Source organism: Vanessa cardui, chromosome 9, assembly GCF_905220365.1.
Source record: "Vanessa cardui chromosome 9, ilVanCard2.1, whole genome shotgun sequence".
Taxonomy (NCBI): Eukaryota; Metazoa; Arthropoda; class Insecta; order Lepidoptera; family Nymphalidae; genus Vanessa; species Vanessa cardui.
The window spans coordinates 1,582,047-1,605,914 of NC_061131.1; the positions used below are offsets into that span (position 1 = coordinate 1,582,047).

The 23,868-nt window shown below is 34.3% G+C and overlaps 1 protein-coding gene across 2 annotated transcripts in view; it reads right to left on the bottom strand.

Annotated features, from left to right (window-relative positions):
* Positions 1-2,640: 2,640 nt before the first annotated feature.
* Positions 2,641-23,868, bottom strand: part of LOC124532271 (acid sphingomyelinase-like phosphodiesterase 3a) — a 129,549-nt gene continuing 108,321 nt past the window's right edge. For both annotated transcript variants that reach the window (XM_047107081.1, XM_047107082.1), the window contains 4 exons: positions 20,016-20,184; positions 6,942-7,054; positions 5,127-5,326; positions 2,641-4,808 (listed from right to left, as the gene is read on the bottom strand). In XM_047107081.1, coding sequence (XP_046963037.1) covers positions 4,586-4,808; positions 5,127-5,326; positions 6,942-7,054; positions 20,016-20,184 — 705 coding nt within the window. In that variant the 3' untranslated portion in view covers positions 2,641-4,585. The remainder of the gene's footprint in view (positions 4,809-5,126; positions 5,327-6,941; positions 7,055-20,015; positions 20,185-23,868) is intronic.

A 23,868-nucleotide genomic window follows, 5' to 3' on the forward strand; every position in this document is an offset into this window, starting at 1 on the left:
ATTCATTTATTTAAAGCGGTTATTTAAAATTAAAATATACTTTCAAGTAGGCTTTTACAAGCACCTTTGAATCGTTTATAATAATTTTTAGTAAAGCTACCTCCTGTCCGGAAAGTAGATTCTTCCGAGAAGAACCGGCAAAAAACTCAGTAATTTCTCTTTTTCAATATTTAATAATACAGTTATGTTAGTTAAATAAAAGGTAAAAATTTGCCAAAAAAAAGTAATTTTATTAATAATTTTAATTCCATTATATGCTTGTGTTAAATATTTAAAATCAACTGTCCAACCAAATTTTGTATACAAAGTATTTAAAGTCCTCAGTAATTTGTTTTAAATACTCATTTGACATTTATTGCTGATGTTCCACTTCCTATATGTGTTATGAATTTGGCGTAGTCTGTGATTTATCTGAGGCTTTTGATCGTATAGAGCACAATATGCTTCTATTTGTGCCAGAAAATTACGGCCTCTAACGCAAAGATTTAATGCCTTTAATATGTACTCGTATAATATAGATTTGACGTAGGTATACTGCGTATTGGGTACAAGATTTTTGCCTCAAAATACTACAGATATTACTTTGCCGATCAATAAACTTATTTCATAAATATAACAACATTAGTTAGACTAGAAAATAAAATCTGAATCACTTATGAATTGTTATGTTATAGCGTTGAATTAAATGGAAAGCTTCTACCGGTTTGGTAAGATTATTCCAAAAACAACCTGCAAGAAACACGTTTTAATTACAGATTTTGTCAGTAAATTAGTGTTATTTTATATTAAAAGCCATAAATACTAAGTCGTTATCCTAAATATAATCCTGTATACATAATATTTGTTGCTGTTTTATGTGTGTTATGTTTTTTGACATGAGCTTGAAATATATCAGTAAGCCTAATTAAAAATAAATTGTTACGCCTACAGATGATAAAAAGTTTGAAGTTTTCATTGATTTCCATACAGGATACTTTCACAGGATGGATTATTTTATTCATAATAGTTCTTTTTAATAGAACCTTTATTCTGAATTTGTAATAACTTTACAAATGTAAAAATATATGATAATTTCACTAAATACATACGTATATACACGGTACATATGTATACCAAAATAACATCCTTTACAATTTTTGTATGCCTCTTTGTTCCGGATAATCCTTTGAAACGACTGAACTGATTTTAACAGGAATTTTACTGGCAGATAGATGATGTGATAGAGAGTAACTTATAACTATTTTGTTAAATTCAAATGCGCACAATTTTGCGAGCACAGCTAGTCTTAAATAAACCGTTATGAATTTTAATTTACTTCTGCAACGAGACCAATTAAATAATGAAAGTGAAGTAACAGCCTGTAAATTTCCCACAGCTGGGTTAAGGCCTCCTCTTCCATTAAGGAGAGGGTTTGGAACATATTTCAGCACGCTGTTCCAACGAGGTGTGGTGGAATGCACATGTGGCAGAATTTCGATGAAATTAGACGAATGCAGGTTTCCTTACGATGTTTTCCTTTACCGCCGAGCACAAGATGCTTCCTCACGATGTTTTCCTTCACCGCCGAGCACAAGATGAATTATAAACACAAATTAAGTACATATATATAGTGGTGCTTGCCTGGATTTGAACCCGCAATCATCGGTTAAGATGCACGCGTTCTAACTACTGGGCCATCGCAGCTCAAAATTAAATAATGAGGGACCACCTTTATTTTGGTATATATGATATACTTTTGAATACTGTCGAATAATACTCTCTAATGTTATAGTACGGTATTCATACTGCAACAGTGCATTAAGTTGTGTCAGTCCGTGCTAATAGAGGGACAAAGGACGTAGCAATTTAGATCCCATGGTTGGTAGAACATTGATAATGTTAGGAATAGCTAATGCGTGTAACAGGCCCAATGACTAAACCAAAGCACAACCAACCGTGAAATAGGTGATATAATAATTTTAGAATAGGTATTCGAAATTTAATACGATTGCACATTTTATACACATGTAATGAAATTTGTGTGTTATAATTTATACAAAATACATACGTGGTACATATACCAAAATATTTTTTTTTACAATCTTTGGCTGTCTATTCGTGTGTCAGATAATCTCTGGAATAACTGGACCTATCTTGAGCATTAATAGAATGTGTTCTTTTAAAATTAATATTCAATTATACTTGTAAGCGCCTACTCGATTTTGATAGATAAAATTTATATCTCTATGTAATGATTATTGATGTTAATTTAATATATATATTTAAGCAATTTTCAAACCTAGCCTTAAGTAGGTATATGTTACATATGCAATTTCATATCACTAGTTTTTCGAATGAAGTTATTTTTACATGGTTTACAGTAAAGAGCACTGGGAGATACGGTCAACTAAGGAAAGCCTTATGCCCCTCCTCGCTCTCTCTCTCTCCCTTTCCTCTTCTTCTTTGTCTGTCTCTTTTTATTATATGTGGTTTTATATGACATTATTTAAATTTATTTTGTTATATAAAACAAAATAGCGAAAGCAACTTCGTTCCAACTAGTGGCCCACAAAACTTCTTATTTTATAAAAATAAAACTTCAAATTTTATTTCGATTCTTTATTAAAATTAATTCAAAACATTCATTTATAATATACAGTTACATTTATCGTAATACATAATCAACACGTTCGTTATATAAAGCTGTGTTTAAAATATTTACAATCGAAAGATTTGCAAAGTAATACACTATACTATTGTATTGGTTGCACACTATCGGAAAGTTAGACTTTAAAACAAATTTAATATCACAAATACTTAATAAAATCATCGCTGACTCTACTAACATTTTAAAAATTAATTTAAATTTTCGAATTAAAATATAATCTAAATAGACTTAGAAAATATATTTTTTTAATCTATTTACTGTTTCTTAAAAAAAAAGTCATCGTTGCAAGCATTAAAAATCGCGGAGCGTTGTGTGACCACAGATTAAAATTTGAAAATGACTTATGGCGAATTTAACTTTAGAACAGAGCGAATGAAAGTGCAGACAGTTTAATTAATTTCGAATCTTAAATATCATAGAAATAACTTATAAGGATGGGGGCTTGAGCTCTTGGGTTCAAACTCTGGGTCGCATAAAAGTAATCATTGACTATTTCTGTCAAGAAAATCGTAGTATCATCCCAAAGTTGGGAATCTTTTAAGCCATCTTCAGCTACGTATACCATGGGAGAATACATCGTTAGAAAGTTTTTGTTCCCTAAATTTAGATAGAAGACAATATGACGTACGAGATTGGGATAATATAAGTTATATATGAGGTTTACATTAGGCCAGGGAGTATTGGCCGCCACGCTGTGTCACTAGTAAGTCAGTTTTACCCCCAAAACGCGCCAGTTGATGTTTCCATTAAATGATCCGGAACAAGCTATCTTTTGTTGCAATCTTTACGTGAAAGTAAAAACTATGCGTACAAGAAATATAACATTTCCAATTTCCAAGGTTGGTTGCATAAGGAGTATTTAATGTATCTCGGTCCCAATGTACCATGTAATGACCACTTCACATCAGGTTTCCCATTTGCTCAAAACATACAGAATAAAAATCTTTCGCTTGGACAAATTGTTTTATTGAATACTCGTAAATTAAATTAAATTCGTTTTGATAATTGATTTAGAATTATCTTAGACACGATTATGATATCGCAATGACTTCGCTCCGTTCTAAAAGTTATGTAAAGTACACCCTCAGTCATATTCGGTTTCCAAAGTAACCTTGAGTATCTTTATTATATTACCCCTTGAAGGTACTTTTCTATCAGATTCATGACTTCAATACAATTAATTTCTACACAAAATATTGGTCACTGCAATCAAAACAACGTAGCTAGTCTTAAGGTAAATCTTATTTTCTAGTTGCTCCTCCATTATAAATTGAGATCTAAATTACATATATTTACAGTTTTCTTTTCATTGAAAAACAAATAACGACTTACGGCTTTTTGCCTTTGCATTTACAAATACGAATTTAAGGCAACTATGAATTTATTTATTTTTAATTTATTTTATCATAATTTCGTTTTAAATAATTAATTGATAATGTAAATTAATAATTATTATTTAAAAAAAAAAACGGAGTTCTCGAATAAATTTCTGCAAATATTCACAAAAGTATACTTATATTTATTGATACTTATTATTACTGAATGACGTTTACGCCGAATACTGCCGTATAAAAAATTTAATCACCTATAATCTATGAGTATAATTTCGCTACTTATTACAGCATTAATGAACATATAATTGAGCTATAATCTAACAATCAAAACGAAACGAATCAAAGTTTGACACATTTTAAACTACGCAATTTTAAAAACCTTAAAAATTATAAAATTAACATAACAATCGTACGTTATTATTTCACCAGCGATTAATTAAAATACACTAACTCGTATTAAAAGGTAAAGTCACGTGTTATCACAAAGATCCTGAGCATAACTAGCAGTGTATGTTTAATTACACACATTATAGTTTTATCACCACATAACTCCTTCATTAAAGCACTGTTATTTCTTCATTCCCTTATTCAAACGATAAAATAATTAAAGCACAACGATACTTATTATTAGGGTTAATATCATGTTCACAAGCGGAGCGGTGAGCGAAGCGGAACGGCCAGATGCGGCAAGAGCGCTGGCTGCCGCTTCGACGCACTGACGGTACGCGATATGTTCTAAGCACGTGATGGCGCAAAAGTGTTGATGTGCGCATGCGCCGTCGCAGTTGTCAGCACTTTCATGCCTGACATTGTATGCGCGTAAATATCTAGAGAAAACAAAAAATATAATAACATTGCATTACAACCCCCGATATAATGCTATGTCTATTCTACTTATATTCATATTCAATATATTTATTAAGTTACATTGACAAAAAAAGACCTGCTGAGTTTCTTTCACCGGTTCTTCTCAAATCAGACTGTTTATTTTTCCGAATCGATGGCTTTAATTTGACCATCAATAAGTAAGTGTAATGCTATATTGAACAGAGGAATTTGAATTTCTGTTTGATTTAACATATCCAACGTTAATTGAAATCAAAACCAAAATGTTCTATTTACATCAATTCGTAGATATGACTTACTTGTAAAACATGGTCATTTCTTGAGTCGTGCCTATCCTCAGCTTGTCAGCTAGATGGTGCAACGATTCCGCAGACACGTCCCTCAGCACGTAGTATTGTGTCAGATTGTATTCCGCGACCCATTCAGCGCCCGCTACCGCTCCCGCTCCCGCCCGGTTAGCAACGGCCAAATCCAAATAAAACTGCGTGTAATCTAATACCTGTTCAATCACATTTATTATTTAAAATACTTCTTAAACTTATTATTATTCATGCGATGATAATTATCCATTACAAAATTACAAGCAATTTAAAACATGTTTAGGTACATACCTAAATATATAAATTCAATTAATTGATTTAGAATTCATCTTAATGGGACGATAAAAATTTACATTGATATCTTTGTATCAAAAGGACAAGCGAATAAAGAAAAATATAGATAAGATAAAAATAAATATTTTCCTCAACTGTTTATTTTAAATTATCAAATTCAATATCGTCGTTGTTTGTTTTATCTTTTCTTTCCTTTATTTGACTTATATACTTTCTAATTTCTATAATTATCAAAGTACTATATCATTCAAACGAATTCCATATACTATATGTCATATGGCAATACCTTATTGTTTATTTATTATGTTTGATATAAACAAAGACCTATAAAAAACAATGTAAACACAAATGTCACTTGAGGTTCTACTGTCAAATAACAATGCTTTCCTGTGTCCCGGTGTAATTGCTGGGTGAGCTGGTGTAATTATAGGAACAAAGGACGTTTCCATTCATGTACGTTCAGTACGGTTAGTAGTTCATTGTTAATTGAAGGTATTCTTAATAACTTGATATTGCTTTATAGGCTGTTCAAACGTGAGTGTATATCAAACATTTGAGGTCAGGTGATCAATTATTGACATTACTTAGTCTCGTAAAACGTAACGCTTTTTGTCAATAACAGTCAATAACAAAAAATATTAATGAATATATTGCAGTTTTTGATATACGTTTTTTTAATATTTCGTAAATTAGATTTTAAAACATAGAATTCTATATTATTCAATTTGTTTCTTTAATATTTCTTTTTCTTAATTATAAAACAAAGAAAACTAGAAAGTTGGGAAAAAATAAAAAAAATATAACTGGAAGCTAGCTGAACTGTAAGCCTTAAAGTCTAGCATAACTGTCATATTTACAATAATATTTCAAGGAACATTTTTTAATCCACTAAATTTTACATTATAGTACTTGGTAAGGTACCCAACATATTTTGTTGCTTAGTAAAGAATTGAAAAAATTGTGAAATGATACAATATTTTGTTTTGCTTTAATTAAACTGTTCTAGATTTTCAGATGCCGTATTCATTCAAACCAGCGTTCAAAAAGCATTAATGTATAAAAAGCCAAATTTAAGCACGATTTGATTCGAAAACGACTCATAATTGTAACCATTAAATACCACTTAAAAACTAGACATCTTTTTTATTTTACCTTTACATATTCTAGTACGGTAGTAGGTCTGTAAATTACCTTATAATTATAGGTTACTGAGCCGAGATGGCGTAGTTGTTCGAACGCGTGCATCTTAACCGATGATTTCGGGTTCAAACCCAGGCAAGCACCACTGAATTCATATGCTTAATTTGTGTTTATAAATTCATCACGTTGTTAGGTCATGAAGGAAAACATTATGAGAAAACTTGCATGTCACATGTGTATTCAACTAACCCGCATTGAAAAACGTGGTGGAATATGTTCCAAAACTTTCTCCTCGGAGAGAAGGCTTTAGCCCAGAAGAGGGAAATTTACAGGCTATTGTTGTTGTTTTCAGTTACTTACCTTACCATTGTCGGAGTCGAATTTGTAAAGTCTAAGACCTGGGTTGGACGATCCCGCTGGGTCGTGATGAGGGCTCACAGAGGGCGCGAGAAAAGCCCATGAAACGGGTTGTTCTAAAACAAAAGTAAATATTCATGGCATTTTGTTAAAGTAAATACTTTAACCTAAATTTTATTCAATATAATTTTCTTTTTCACGTGCCTCAAGGTAATCACGATTTGTTGTCGACCATAATTATAACAATATGCCGTATAATAATCTAAATGTTGTGTAGGTTGTTGTGCTTAATCGCGCACATTTAAAAAATAATGCTCAAGCACCTAATATAATTAGGTGCCTGAGCATATGTCGAAGCATCAAAAAGTTTATTTAGGATTTTTTTTATCGTATTAGCTGGTGACGTCAGTATGACGTAGAACACATGACGGCCAAAAAAGAGATTTTTCAGGAATATCGAAAAGAAATATTATTACGAACGTAAACCTTATATTTTGGATATCATCATATCTGATAACGAGTATATACCAAACTAACCTTACATATACCAAACTAACCTTACTTCTCGTTATATATATTATTAATTTTAGTCTAAGTTAAAAAAATATCACTGAAACTTACAATGTACAGTCAGAGTAAGAAAACCTTTGTCAGTTTTCAAAACCATTTCTTTATCAAGTCTCAAACTCTTAGTACGTTTTGAATCCAAACAATGAATCATTGCGACGAAATATGCCATCCTCGATTAGTAAAGCAGATTATCGCTCATACGGAGCACACGAAAATAGATCTTAAGGTGACAAACCTTTTCTTACCCCGAATGTACAATGTACATAAATTTCTCCCTTTTAAAACAAAACGATAATAAAACACAACTTAATAAAACAATTACTATAACTTTGGCATTTCATATGAGGTATATGTGCATGAATAAACTTTTATTACCAAGAGTCAAACTATGTATATTCTCTATAAATATATTTAGTACCAACGTACAATTTTAGTATGCAGTTACAATCATGAAAATATTTTCATTGAATTTATGTGTATAACATTATAATAAAACAATAATATATAAACAGAAATTGAAAAGCGACGGGGTGTTGTAAGTTTGACGTGTTTGTCTGTCTGTCCTCAACATCTATATCTCGCAATGTAGACATACACACATTGAAAAAAACACTGACATAATATTTCTGTTAAAAAAATATTATGATAAATAAAATTACATTTCAAAGAGTAATCGGGTCCCTCTGATAAATTAAGTGAGTAAGTATGTCGAAATCTAATGCTATGTCCACACGACACAGACTTGGCACAGATCTCTATGGCAATTTGTCTGTGCAACATAACAGCGAAGTCAAAAGTCGGTGTATTGGAAAAGTCTGAGCTTTGCATGAAAAAATCGTAGCTATTCATGAAAGCCTCTATGTATGTCTGCGTATTATTGGAAGCAAAATTATAAATAAATAAATATAAAAACGATTAGAGAATAATTATTAATTTGATTCTGTATTTTATTTTGATATTATATAAATATAAAAGTATATAAATATTGGAAAACATCACATACATTACTCTGATCCCATAGTAAGTAGCTAAAGCACTTGTGTTATGGAAAATCAGAAGTAACGGCGGTACCAGAAACACTAAGACCCAAGACAAATTATAAAATAGACTCGGCCGGGAATCGAACCCGGGACCTCGGAGTGGCGTGCCCATGAAAACCCGTGACTCCACCGCGGAGGTCGACGTAAAGATAATTAAGATTTTTTTTAACGATCTATCAAGTGATTTAATTGAAACAATTTTGTATAACACGAGTGCTTTAACTCCTAACTGGTATCAAAGTAATGAATGTGATGTTGTCTCATATTTATTTATTATTTATCATATCGAATTTAAATGCAATAAAATTTGTTTTATTGTGTTATTATTAATAATTATAGTAATTCGTATATATATATAAATCTGTTAATCCTTTCAATCACGAAGCCAGTTATATACAAAAAAATAAATAATTTAACAATAAATATAAAACAAATGAATCTGAATCCTCTAAACAATAAATAACAGAAGCGTGAAATAAAATTAATACCTTAAAAAATATTTTTTTATCCAGCACTTATCATCAAACGATATCGATTCAAAACGTTCCCGTAAATTGTAGGCTGTGTTCAACATGCAAGGCTTTGCTTCACGGCATCATTAAAGCGGTTTCGAAAAAGTTAGTTCGTGTTTTAAATACACACGCAATTATTAACTATGTTTAAACATTTTATGGTCTCGAACTAGCGTGAAGAGTTGAATTGTGTTGTTTAATATTGGGAATCGTTGTGAAAATTAGCTTTATTTGTTATTGCTAATTTTATGTCTACTAAATGTAAAATAATATATATTATTATATTTGTTTTTGATTGCACTCACAAAAGCACGCCCCTATCAATTTTTATTTATTAACAAAAAATAAAGATTTGTCGTGGGCGAACCGGTTGGAACAAAATTGCTGTCGATATATATTTTATATTAAATTAAAAAAGTTTCAGAGTAATAAAATGGCAATAAATAAAATCGTTATTAAAATACCGTGTACCTAAAAATATATATATATATAAAAAAATATTTTATATTTTTTGTTGTCTCTACTCTTAATAGCACGCACACTAACACACATTGAACACGTGGTGTTACTCACTCATCTTAATTCACGCTGAAAATAAATTAACATATTTCTTACATTTTAATTTTTAAGTTATGTAATAGAAATTGGTACATATCAAAATATGTAATCGAATATTATAGTCTATGTACTTTAGTAAATACATTTAGAATTAATTGACTCTTCAAAATTCAAGATATATGATATTATGTAGTAAGTAGGATCGCTCAAATACCAGAGGAGGCTGCGAAGGCACGGCCGGATTAGTGTCGATAGCTGTTTGTGTATTCCGAGTCCATAATAGTACGAGATGTTTCAGATTGTGGATTGCCGGTTATTGTTTAAATATAAGATTATTAAATAGATTCACTATACAAATCGTAAGCAAAATAAAAATTTATTTTATAGTAATTCACGTGTATTATTAATAATAATAATTGAAAAAAAACTAACTTCAGACAATACACAATTTCAAACCAAATTAATATGATTTAGTTACAATTATTGTTTTTTTGGAATCGATTTTTGGAGAGAAAGATCATAAAAATCGGTTTACCCATTCGTAAGTTAAAAAAAATAGTCGATTTGAGAATTTCCTCCTTGTTTGGCATCGGTTAAAAAGAGTATCAATTACAACTTAATTCTTAATGAATATAATTAAATCATTAATTAAAGGTTCATTAAAATTCATATAAATAATATCGATGAGACTTATGCTACTCGATTTAACATTCCAATAAATCGATATTTATATTTTTAGTACTGGCAACACTACACGATTATTATGTGTAGGCATTCATTAAACTTATTTTAATTCTTAATTCTATATTTAAATAAAACCTCAACGTCTTTCACACCAGTATTCGTATTTTCTTATAAAGATAGAAAACACTCAAGTAACAGTTAGACGTTTAAATCCTGGTCTTTATTCAAATATATTTCAAAACGGCTTATCGAGTCAACAGGGCACCTAAGCACTGTCCCCTGTGAGCTACCCGACCAAGGTCTAAGCTTGGCCTAACAAAGACTAAATACTGCCAACATTTCGAATATTTAGCTCCACCTAAATTCTATATGGTTGGTAGCTTACATCGAAGATATTTTTGATTTTGGAATACGATATGAATTAAATTTTGGTGTTAGGGCTTTGTGTAAGCCCGTTTGATATTTAAATTGATACGTTATAAAATAAAATCAATATAACTACATATTAAAGAATAAACTCGTAACCCTTACTTTCCGTTTGTATAAGATACAGAGAACGTTTTTTGGGCAATGGTATACGCATATACGCTGTGATGATAAAACAAAATAACTAATTCCAGTTACAGAGGTTTGCTTCGTCCCACTAACAGAGATAATTCAACGTCAAAGTGATGGGACCGCAGCATGAGACCCAGTTATGGAGGTATCCCAGTTACCCAGGTCCCACTTAACCAAGTTTCACTGTATAATAGGATACCGGGAAATAAAATAAATTTACCATTACCAACACAAAATTTAAAAAGTTTACACCAAATTAAGAAAAAAAAAAGGCCTGGATTTAGGCTCAGGTTCCATCACAGGACACTAAATATTATAAAGAACAGCATTGTAAATCTGTTAATTCGAAAAGAACAACTATACGAGTTTCTTGCCGTTTCTTCTTGCTATTGACTGCTTTCAAAACGGTGGTAGTATGTAATTATAGGCGATCCAAAAACGCTTCATTGTGAAATTACTTGAATAAAATTGATTTGATTACATAAAATGTAAATTAGAACCTTGTGAAGCCGCGACTTATTAATAATCTGTATATTATAAAATTTTAATAGGCGATGTCAGAAACGGTTCTGTACATTTTCCCCATAGGTGTCAATTTTTTACGGTTAATTTTTATGATTTTCTATAATACAGTGTTATTATTCCCGTGCCAGTACATAAAGCTGCCTAGCGCTTGATATTTCTCTGTTCTATCAGATGGGTTCAACGTACTATGAAAGTAAGGGAATGAATGCATCTGTATTTGTGCATATACTTGTGCAATACCTCCTGGTCTATTATCCGCGTGCCTATATCACAAACAGTGATATAAGTTAGCACAATGAGCAGTTTAATTTTTTTGACAGATAAAAATGACTCGTCATAGCATGACATAAATAGGTTGACTATTGACAATGGGTGTACTGTCAACATAAAAATTTTATTTGACAATTTTGGCAAAATAAATATATTTTTGCAAGCTATAATAGAAAATAACATATATATAGTGCTAGTTGACGCCCATAGCTTCGTTCGCATTTTAGGAGGTTTATTGTTACTTGTCCGGTAAACAATAGCCTATGTCCTTCCTTAGAGTTTATGTTTGCTTCACACCAAATTTCGTCAAATTCGGTTCATTGGTTTTGTCGTTAAAGAGCGACAAACAGACAAACAGATTTACTTTCACATTTATAATAATATAATAGATTATTAGTATCGCCATATACTAAGTTCCTAACTCTGCTCGTCATACTAGCTCGCAGCTTGGCTTTGCCCGCTTATAATATGTTAGCTGGCTCTAATCAAAATGTCATACAAATCACATTTATATTAATTATAGGATTTGCATATACATAAATACAATTCCATAAATCACTGTGGAATTTCCTAATTGTATTGAAGTCAAATATAATTATTATGCATTCATGTAGCGGGGATAAGTCGAATCCATTTACTCGGCTCATTTAATCAAATACCTAGAAGCATCTCGTAAGTCATAACATTTGATTATTAATTATACAATGAACCTGGAAAAGGTACATATATTTTAGCAGCCTGAAGAAAAATAGCGATGTAATAGGTGTAACGTGAATGTGTCTGTGTTATGTTTTATTTTAAAAAAATCAGCTGTTTGAAAATAATCAACTCTTTTCTAGCAGTTGAAGGGGTATGAGCAACTTCTACTAATTTGATCAATGATTTCTATAATATAACAATAACATACTGATCTGACATCTGCCCTTATGGTGCAGCATCATTTGGAATAAGCAAGATCCATTCCTTGCTAATTAACAGTAGAATAGATAGATTGTAAATTTACTTACTTCCAAGAATTATTTAAATAATAAAATTTATAAGAGATTTTCAGAGTTGTATTATTCAGTTTTAATCCAAAATATTTAATACGTAATCAGCATTAAAATTCATGATTAAAATCGAAGATTGAATAATATAATATTTATTAACGTAAATATTTCGCAGATTTTACATCTGTTTCATTAAAGAAGGCAAAGGTGTTCGTTTAAAACGTACTTTAGTTAATAATACCAATGTAATGAAACATAGAAAAGTCAACATTATAAATCTATTCACTTACGAAACCACACCCTTAAGGTTATATTATCAGTGTGCATTAGTGTGAGTGAGTGCTCGTGTTGCAAAATTTGCTAGTGTGCGTGAGTCAACTACGAGTGCCGATAGCAAGAAAAACCAATGAATAAAAAAAATATTTATTTCATTTAAACAAGAATAATTTTAGGTGGAATTGCACGCAATCATATTTGAGTAGATCTAAATGAAAAACAATATTGACCTAAATATATCGTTTATATATTGTAGGAATATGGGAGGGTAGTAGTGGGAGGAAGTGTATTTAAAGGAGGGTGGACGGTAGACAGCTCTCTTTCTATTATCGTGTGTTCGATCGATTGGTGTCATAGTGTGTTATTTTTTGTAATCCATTGCGATTAAGTTTCTTAGTGTCTTGTTGCTAGGGTTAGTTTAGAATTAAATTAGGAGAATTGTTGTTACATAAAATCATTAGTAAAAATTGTCAAATAGTTTGTGATTTTGTAAAATTGATTAAATTTATTATCTAGTTTTCTGTAATTTTGTTTTTTAAAAAAAATCCCTTCTGATCTGGTTTCTAAGATCAGAAGTGGGATACTAACTTATTCAGCCCACTACGGCTTGGCCTAGCTCATAATCTTTTTTTTTTTTTCCTTTTTGCTTTTATTATTTATTTTTGAATTACCCTCATGTGAAGTAATATTTTTTTTCTTTCTTCTTTTTTTTATAATTTTCTTTATTAGTTGTTTCGCTGGATTACTTTAAATATCATGTCGTATTGATGTTAAATATATTTGTTAGAGAAAATAGTTAAGATTAGGAATAGTGTGTGCTGAGATCGAGTGATTTCGAGGTGAGTCTTTTTGATCATTATTGATATTTTTCTTTTTCTTGAAAATGTCTGAACGTGTGCTTAATCGTCGTCGCAGTGATAGTGATCCTCGTCGTGATCGTTGCGATAGTCAGGGTAATAGGTCCCGCGAAAAATCTCTTAACGAGACTGATATGTTAAGACTTGAAATTAAGGCAATGATGTCTCGACTTAAGGCGTTAGAAGGGAAAACAAGGGCTTCACCCTTGCCGGGTCCATCGTCTGGTCGTACATTAGCGTATACTCACGACCGCGAGAAGGAAAATGTGATAATCACTAGTGCTCATGGTAGGCAATCTTCACGGCAATTACGTACGCCATCGCATGAGGGTGGTAGGTCCCGTGTACCCAATAGGATGCGACAGTTGTCTCCGTTAGGTCGCCGTTCAGCTTCACGTTCGCCTTCGCCACAACGCAATGCAACAAGCCGTGACCGGGAGCCTTGCCACAATTCGCGACAGCGTTCGATTATACCGCCGTTGCGATCCGCAGGCTTAGGAATAAGGGACGAGGGTATACCGTCGAACTCGATACAGGCTAGTGTTAACGACTACATTATTAATACCATGCGTTCGATTAGCGCGGCGGGCAAATCTTCTCAGCATTATTACATATCAAGCTTTGATCCAAACATACATAACTTTGATGATTGGTGTCTAGAGGTAGATCGTGCAAAAGTTTTAAATAATTGGACCGATTATGAATGCCTTTCACGAATAGGGAATTGTCTACTAGGGGACGCGAAATCATGGCTCAATGAATGGGTCTCCAGCGATCGTAGTTGGACGAATTTCAAGAAAGAGTTTGTATCTCTGTGTCCTAAAGTACCAGACTTCGCGTGCATATTGTTCGAAGTAATGACGAAAAGCTCTGATGACTACCCGACATATGCGGAATATGTACGGCGATCGTTGCTTCGTTTGCGTATAGTACAAGGGCTTAGTGATGAGCTTGTATCAGCTATAATAATTCGCGGTATAATCTGTATCTGTATGATCCGAATATTAGAGCCTCAGCAACGAACGCTAAACTTTCACCTAATAATTTAGTTGAGTTCTTTTCGATTTACGTTAAACCTACTACAGGCAATGCTTCTAAACAATCGTCCTCGCGTCCCGATTTACAAAACAGTACGATAGGTAAACGCTCTATGGAATATTCACGTAAACGAAACCTCAGTGACGTTAGGTGCTACTCCTGCGGTCTGTTAGGGCATAGACAGGCTTCATGCAGTAAGAGAGTCAGGCTAGAGCAATCGTCGAATAGTTTGTCAAATAGTGAAAGGGTTAAGCAGTCAACTTCCACATTTGTGCCGTCTAAACCTGAGCCATGTACGTATTGTAGGAGACCAGGACACAGCGCTGAAACTTGTTTTGCTAAGCAGCGTGCAGAAGCTTCGAACAAAGAGCGAATAAATTTTTGCAGCGAATCTGTCCAGCCAGAGATGTCATAGCGGCTACTATACAGAACCAGTCGGTTGATGTTCTCATTGATAGCGGTTCTTCTGTGTCATTAGTCTCATCATCGTTGCTAAAGTATTTCAAATGTTCCTACACACCAACATTTCGGGTTTTAAAAGGCTTGGGTAGTCAAGAAATTGAGAGTACTTTTTACGTTACCTTACCAATCAAATTCGACACTTTAACCCTTGAAGTAGATCTCTTTGTGGTGTCCTCTGAGTTTATGAACGTACCGATAATCATTGGGACAGATATTTTAAACAGGGAAGGTGTTAGATACGTTCGCACAAAAAATTTTCAGTTACTGACAAGAACAAGGGATAATTTGAAAACGGTAATGAATGTTTGCTCTGAGCCTTCAACACCAATTAATACACCGTTGGTAGGTAATGATTTGGACAAATTACTGGGAATTATCGGTAAATTCTCTCAGTATTTCATTACCGGGACTGCAACATCAACTGTAAATACAGGGTACATGTCGATTAAAGTTAAAACGAGTAGCCCTGTGTATTATCGACCGTATCAACTGTCACATTCAGAAACTCTTCGCGTGCGTGATATAATAAAAGACTTACTTGACAAACAGATAATAGAGGAGTCTGAGTCTGACTACGCAAGTCCAATCCTGCTCGTTAAAAAAAAAAGATGGGTCGGATAGGATGTGCGTCGATTATCGGAAACTCAACGAAATTACTATCAAAGACAGATTTCCTTTGCCTCGTATAGATGATTGTTTAGACCGTTTGGGTAATAATAAATATTTCACATCTTTGGACATGGCAACCGGCTTTCACCAGATTCCCCTAGATCCTCAATCTATTCCGCTTACGGCATTCGTCACACCGGAAGGACATTATCAATATCGGAAAATGCCTTACGGTTTGGCGAATGCACCAGTCGTTTATCAGCGTATCATCTCTAAGACTCTTCGCGAGCTCATTAATTCAGGGAACATTCTCGTATACATCGACGATATTTTAATTATGAGTAAAACCATCGATCAGGGCTTGACTTTGCTTAGTAGGGTACTTCATACGTTGACAAGAGCTGGCTTTTCCATTAACTTAAAGAAATGTTCGTTTTTAGCTACTAGTATAGATTACTTGGGTCGCACGATTAGTGAAGGTCAGGTTAGGCCGAGTCATGAGAAGGTGCGAGCTTTGATTGACTCAGCCGCACCGAAAAATGTAAAGCAAGTAAGGCAATTTCTGGGGTTAGCTAGTTATTTTAGGCAGTACATCGATATTGGGTTTTGCACAAAAGGCTTCCTGTATCGCAGCTCTTACCAGAAAGGGAGTCAACTTTCACTGGGGTACCGACCAACAAGCCGCGCGTCAATATTTCATAGATTGCCTTACAAGTGAGCCAGTACTTGCCATCTACGACCCTTCGCTGCCAATAGAAATTCATACTGATGCAAGTTCTATTGGTTACGGAGCGGTGTTAATGCAGGTACATGAGGGAAATCGTAAGCGAGTGGTATCTTACTTTAGCAGACTCACCCGGGGGGCTGAGAGTAGGTACCACTCGTACGAGCTTGAGACCTTGGCAGTAGTGAAGGCTCTTGAGTATTTCAGACACTATCTTGTGGGTGTACACTTCACCGTGGTCACTGACTGCAACGCTTTAAAACTAACACAGCGTAAGAAAGACCTGTTGCCCAGGGTGGCCCGGTGGTGGGTATACCTCCAAGACTTTGATTTTAGCCTTGAGTACAGAAAAGGTTGTCTGCTGTCTCATGCGGACTACTTTAGCCGGAATCCTGTTAACATATGTACGATTCAAAAACCTTTGAACTGGGCCCAAGTTGCTCAGGCAGCTGACGAGGAGACGCAGTCTTTAAAGCAAAGGCTATCGGATGGACAGTTAGACCCTAGTCGTTATATAGTTAAAAACGATATCCTTTATGTTAAGGTTACACCTACTGGTGAAAGTTCTAAACTTTGCTGTTTTATTCCCAAAGGACATAGGCTTAGCCTTATGCGCATTTTTCATGACGAACACGATCATCTCGGGGTAGATAAAACAGTAGACTTAATTACAAAACATTTTTGGTTCCCAGGGTTGAAAAAATTTGCACAAAAGTACATTTCCCATTGTATAATTTGTCTTGCTCACAAGAAAGTAGCCCGTGCTCCTTTTCAGCCAATTCATTCTTGGGAAAAACCAGATTTACCTTTTGAGACAGTGCATATAGACACTTTAGGCCCCCTGCCAGAAAGTGACGGGTATCGTCACGTACTCATTATGGTAGATGCGTTTTCTAAATTTTGTTTGCTATACCCCATGTACCGACAAGACACTGATGAATTGAAGCGACACTTTACGAACATGATTTCAATCTTTGGAACGCCAAAACTGATTGTCGCTGACAGGGGCCGCATGTTCCAAAGTGTCGATTTTCTTAATTGGGTCAAGGATATGGGTTGTGATACTCATTTTATAACACCCGAAATGCACCAATCTAATGGACAGGTTGAACGATATTGCCGTACAGTACTCAATATGGTCCGTATTGAGTGCAACCATCGACAGCAGGAGTGGCCAGCGGTTATGTGGAAGTTACAACTGACTCTCAACATAACAAAACACAAGACGACGCGATACTCTGCCTTGAACTTGCTCATAGGAGTCGAAGCGGCTACACCTCTTATACGCAGCTTGATACGGGACGTAGCTCTTGAAGGCTCCAGTGGTAATCGGGTAGCCCTTCGTGAGATGAGACGTCAGAGAGCGTTTGAACATATATGTGACAATCAAGCCCGTCAGGACGCCTACGTTAACAGGAGACGTAAGCCAACTCAAGCCTTTGAACTACACTCCTTAGTATTTGTTCGTAAGCAGGCGCAGTCAACCGGGAAGTTAGACTCGTGTATGCGAGGACCTTACCGGGTGGTGAAGATACTTCCGCACGGTCGCTATGAGCTGCAGTTACTGGCTGGCTCGTATGGCAAGTCGACTCAAGCGGCTGCGGAATATATTGTTCCGTGGCGTGGAGAATGGACTCCTGATGTTTGTGCTGCTTTCTTTGATGGTGAGTGTCTGCTCTATTTTTGCTTGCAATTTAAGATCAGCTTTGAGAATTCACTGATGATTTAAAAATCTTTATGAGCCAATATGTTTTGTTTATTTGTTATGATTGGAATACTATCCTATGGTCTCAGGGCTAAAGTAAGGCAAATTTAACAAGTTGACACGGTGAGCGATTGTCTTGGAGTGTATCGGACACGCTACTGTAGGATCCCTGACCTGGGGATAACCATTTGTCTTGGAGTGCATCGGACTGTGGTTATCCTCGGGAGGCTGGGCGGGGATAACCAATTGTCTTGGAGTGCATCGGACTTTGGTTATCCCGCGGATAATTGTGGGCCTGTGATAACTGTTGTCTTGGAGTGCATCGGACGCGTTATCACAGGAGTGACTTTGGCCTGGGATAATTGATATCTTGGAGTGCATCGGATTCATTATCCTAGGTAATTGAGTTGCTTAGTTTTGAATATATCTTAGAGAGCATCAGACATGCTATCCTTGTGTATTCGACAACTTGACTTTGTGGGTCAGTTGTCTTGGAGCAGGTTTCCTGTAAATAGAGAGCTTAGCTTATGATGGCTATCAGCATCGACAACATTGTTGATTTGCAATATGCAGAAAAATCTGTGGTTTTATTTTCATGTTACAGACGCAGATACTGAAGAAGAGGAATTAACTGCCGGTGTCGACCTATGTCCCGATGCTGTACAGCCTGTGGAAGCGACCGAGCCGCAACAAGGACCCTCAGGAATACAGAGATTCTCAGAACTAGCTGCCTCCACTGTGAACGAAGAAAATCCCCTGCTCTCCGTCCCAATCGTGGAAACGGATCATGACAGTTGAAAATAAAGAAGCCCGGGGACGGTCTTCTGTCAGGAAAGGCCGTGTAGGAATATGGGAGGGTAGTAGTGGGAGGAAGTGTATTTAAAGGAGGGTGGACGGTAGACAGCTCTCTTTCTATTATCGTGTGTTCGATCGATTGGTGTCATAGTGTGTTATTTTTTGTAATCCATTGCGATTAAGTTTCTTAGTGTCTTGTTGCTAGGGTTAGTTTAGAATTAAATTAGGAGAATTGTTGTTACATAAAATCATTAGTAAAAATTGTCAAATAGTTTGTGATTTTGTAAAATTGATTAAATTTATTATCTAGTTTTCTGTAATTTTGTTTTTTAAAAAAAATCCCTTCTGATCTGGTTTCTAAGAATATTTTATACGCACGTATCATCCCATCTTGGGTCTAGTCATTTGAAATTGTTTAGGTTTAAGCCGACAGCGATTGAATTTTCACTCGCATAATCTTAGTTATACTTACTGGTAGGGCTTTGTGAAAGCCTACCTGGGTAGGTACCATCCACTCAACAGTTATTCTACCGCCAAATAACAGTACTCAGTATTGTTGTATTCCGGTTTGAAGGGTGAGCTAGTCAGTGTAACTACAGGCACAAGGGACATGACATCTTAGTTCCCAAAGTTGGTGGCACATTGACGATAGTTAATATTTCATACAGCGTCAATGTCTATGGTTGATGGTGACCACTTACCATCAGAAAAAAAAAATAAAAAAAAAGTTTGTAATATTCATGAGTTTTTTATTAGTACGTGTAACTAATCCGTTAAGCATTTTAGAACAAACTCAGAGGTCTCAACTCAGCATTAAGACATTTATAGACTGTAAAATAACTGATGTACATTTGTGATTATGATTAAAACTATGAATAAAAAATATTATTTATAAATTAATTTACCTTTATCATAGATGACTCTGAACGTGTCAACATGTAGATGGCCAAAGAACTGTCCGGCTATGATCCGCGCGTGTCGCCGTACTAGCCGGAGGTATTTAGTGTTGGCGTCGACGGAATATGCATTATATCTGGAATCGGAGCCGGGCGCTGCGTGCCCCACTATATAGACCTATGAAACAAAAAGTATTTAGTATCGTATCGTACATAATTAGTGAAGATATATCCATTTAGAAAGTGTTACCTTAATTATTAATCAATACTAATTTTATAAATGTGAAAGTAACTCTGTCTGTCTGTCGCTCTTTCACCAAACCGCTGAACCGATTTTGAAGAAATTTGGTATGAAACAAATTTGAAGCCCAAGGATGGATATGGGCTACGTTTTAAACTAACGCATGAAAACAAACCCCTAAAACGCGACCGAAACTGCGGGTAACAACTAGTAACTTATAAATAGCCTAATATCCTTTCAAATATCTACATAGTTCATAAAAAAAGTCTGTATGCTTAGATCTTTAAAATTACGCAACCAATTTCCATGTAATTTTCATAAATAAATAGACGGATTCAAGAGAAAGGTTCATATATAATACATGCATAGTATTGAGCTGGCCAGAGTTTCCAGTCGATTTTTGTTCTTGTTCTCCAGTCTTTAAGTTCTGTTTGAAACTCTTAAAATACTTGATGACTACTTTATTAGCCAGAGATGTTCAGAATTCTACTCATTCCTTCCATCACCAATGCGTCATTGATCTTCAGAATTAAGAAGTTATGTCTCTTGTACTTGCAATTACGATGACTCAGTCATCCTTCAAATCGGAATATAATAATACCAATGAGTACTGCTCGGCGATATATTATGTCATTAGAGGATAGTATCTACTATCCAATTTATTTGAGTTAAGCGTGTGTATGCTTAAAATAAACTTTGGCGGTAAAAGTAAAGTAACAGCCTGTAAATTTCCCACTGCTGGGATAAGGCCTCCTCTTCCATTAAGGGTTTGGAACATATTCCAACACGCTGTTCCAACGCGGGTTAGTGGAATTCCAATGCGGGTTGGTGGAACCAATGCGTGTTGGTGGAACTTTGGCGGAGTTTTTAAAATATAGTCGAACAGTTTCTAAAGCTAGTTCTGGTTTTTCGACCAATAAAGCTTTTGCAATGAGGGCCCTCAACACGGCTGCAGAATTTTTTTACCGTATCCACTCTAAATCGCGTCAAATTGTTCTATACATGTTTATTCAATAAAACATTCTAAAAACCAGGTTCCTTATCAAAACGCTGAATAATAATGAAGTATATAAATTCAACAGATTCCCCTTAAAAATAACCAAGACATTCAAATGATGCTTTCGATTTATTCGAATAAACAAAACAACATCTTCAGCCTTGAAATATATTCTCGTTGAAATTGCCTCCAAATCCCCGGTTTCTCGAGGCGACAAAATCAAGCATAAATTGATTTCGCGAGCCCTTTGTAAGAAAAAAAAACGTAAGTCAAATATTTCCTTATATTTCTGAGTCTCGGAACCAAAACCAAACCTTGACATATTCGTAATCCCTTATATTGAAAATCGGATTTATTTGCATGCAAATGAAGTAAAGATAGTTTGTAAAATAACAGAAGGTAAATATTCTTGGACAAAATATCTCGTATTTCAAGAAGGTAACTTATTCCATTTGACTTGTCACTGAAGCCTAGTAGAGCTGGTCTCAAGTGGTTCTGGACATCATTCAAAACTCCAATAAAGTATGCTTCTGTCCGAGTTAAATTATTTATAAAATAACCTCGGCAAATCACAAGGGTGTATGGTTGGATCGGAAATCTTCGGGTAACTTCGGTTTTGAACACAAATCACAACGTTAATTAATAGAAACGATGAATTATTTTGTGTGATAAACAACACTGTTTTACATTAATATATTATTGTAAAATGAATCTTGTAATATAAATTTAAATTTTGTTAGTAGTCACTAAAAATTCCATGACAATATTATGTAATGTTCGAATATGTAATTTACAAAAGTAATGGTCATACGTGATCCAAAGTTGGTAAGAGTTGGGCCAGTTGAGGAAGAGCTATGTCTAGAAATAAGGTTTAATTTTGATCATCATCATAGTAGAAAAAGCATATTATTCGATACAAGATTTTATAGATGATAAAAAGCCTGGAGTTAATACCTGTTGACTTCCAAGGAGGATATATTAATTTAAATAATTGTATTTAACTAACATGACTTTGTATTTTTTAAATGTTCTTGCCGGTTCTTCTCGGTAGAATCTACTTTCCAAACCGGCGGTAGCTTTACTTAATTGTAAAATGACGTTTCAAAAGTTCTTGTAAAAGCCTACTTGAATAAAGTTTATTTTGATTTGATTTGATCTGATATGACGATTTTCTTATGTCTCTATAGTCACTGATACGGACACGGACTTCCGAAGTTATCCGCAAGGTGACAAAAACGTAGTGATAATAAAAACACAACACCTGATTAAAGAAAGAAACCAAAATCTTCCAAAAACGAACTTTCTACAACGCCTTCTATATAAATATGACACACATATCCCTTTCCTTGTCTTCACAAGCAAGCATTCGTAACATAACAATAATTATAACAACTCTTAATGTTTTGCTACCTTGTGTAACCGTGAAATATGGTTACCATATCGTTATGATTCATAATTGTGAATGCGGAAACGTCCTGAATGTAACAATAAACATGGGGCTTCTAAAATAATATTTGTATTTGCATATTTTCTTAGACAATGCAACGCGCGACATGAATATGCTAAAATAACGACGTTTCCTCTAATAAATATATCCGTTTAACATATTACAAGAATACGTGTTTAACAAATACACACATACCTGTCTTTTAAATAAATACTAAAGGTAAAAGTAATGAAGTAAAGAACAGTGACGGCCTTTTAATACCCACTGTCAAGTCCAACGCATCCCATTGAGGAGAAGTTTTGGCGCTAATTCTATGCGGCTACAAATTGGGTTTATGGGCACACTTTTAAAATATGAATTGCACTGATATTTACAGGTTTTCTAACAACGTTTTCCTTGCATGATCACCGAATTATAAAAAAGTACAACATTGCTCCACGTAAAAAAATTAATCTTCAATAATATTTTTATATAACAAATATAATTTAAATTAAGTATTATCAGTCCATTAAGTGTCATTATAGGTCGGTAATTCAAGTTTGGATTGGTTCTTGTTAGCTGACGGTATCATAACTAGCACGCCGGAACCGCAAAGGAATTCCGGATCTAGGTTCATAAATTACGAGATTAGAAACTCCTTCGTGTAATTCATACGAAATCTTTAATAAATTGGTATAATTTTACGACTTATCAGAGAATATTTGTATTACGTGATTACTTGCGATTTGTTCGTTTGTTTTTTTATTAAGGAGTCTGTTTGAATGACGTATATTTTGTATTTGATTTCTATTCTTATAGAAATAAGTTAAATCTATAACAAAAGGTCATCCATTCGGAGAGCTGAGTAGGTAAAACGCGTGCATCTTAACTTGATTGCGGATTCAAACCCAGGCAAGAATCACTATATATATTATATATATATCTATGTTATATATATGTGTGTGTATGTGTGTGTGTGTGTGTGTGTGATTATAATTAAGCATAAGTTAATAATTCATCTCGTGCTCGGCGGTGAAGGAAAACATTGTGAGGAAACCTGCAAGTGTCTAATTTCATCGAAATTCTGCCACAGGGAAGAGGAGGCCTTAGGCCAGCAGTGGGAAATTTACAGGCTGTTACTTTACTTTATTCGGAGAGTATTATTTGAAAATCCAAAAATAAAAAAATTATGTTAAAA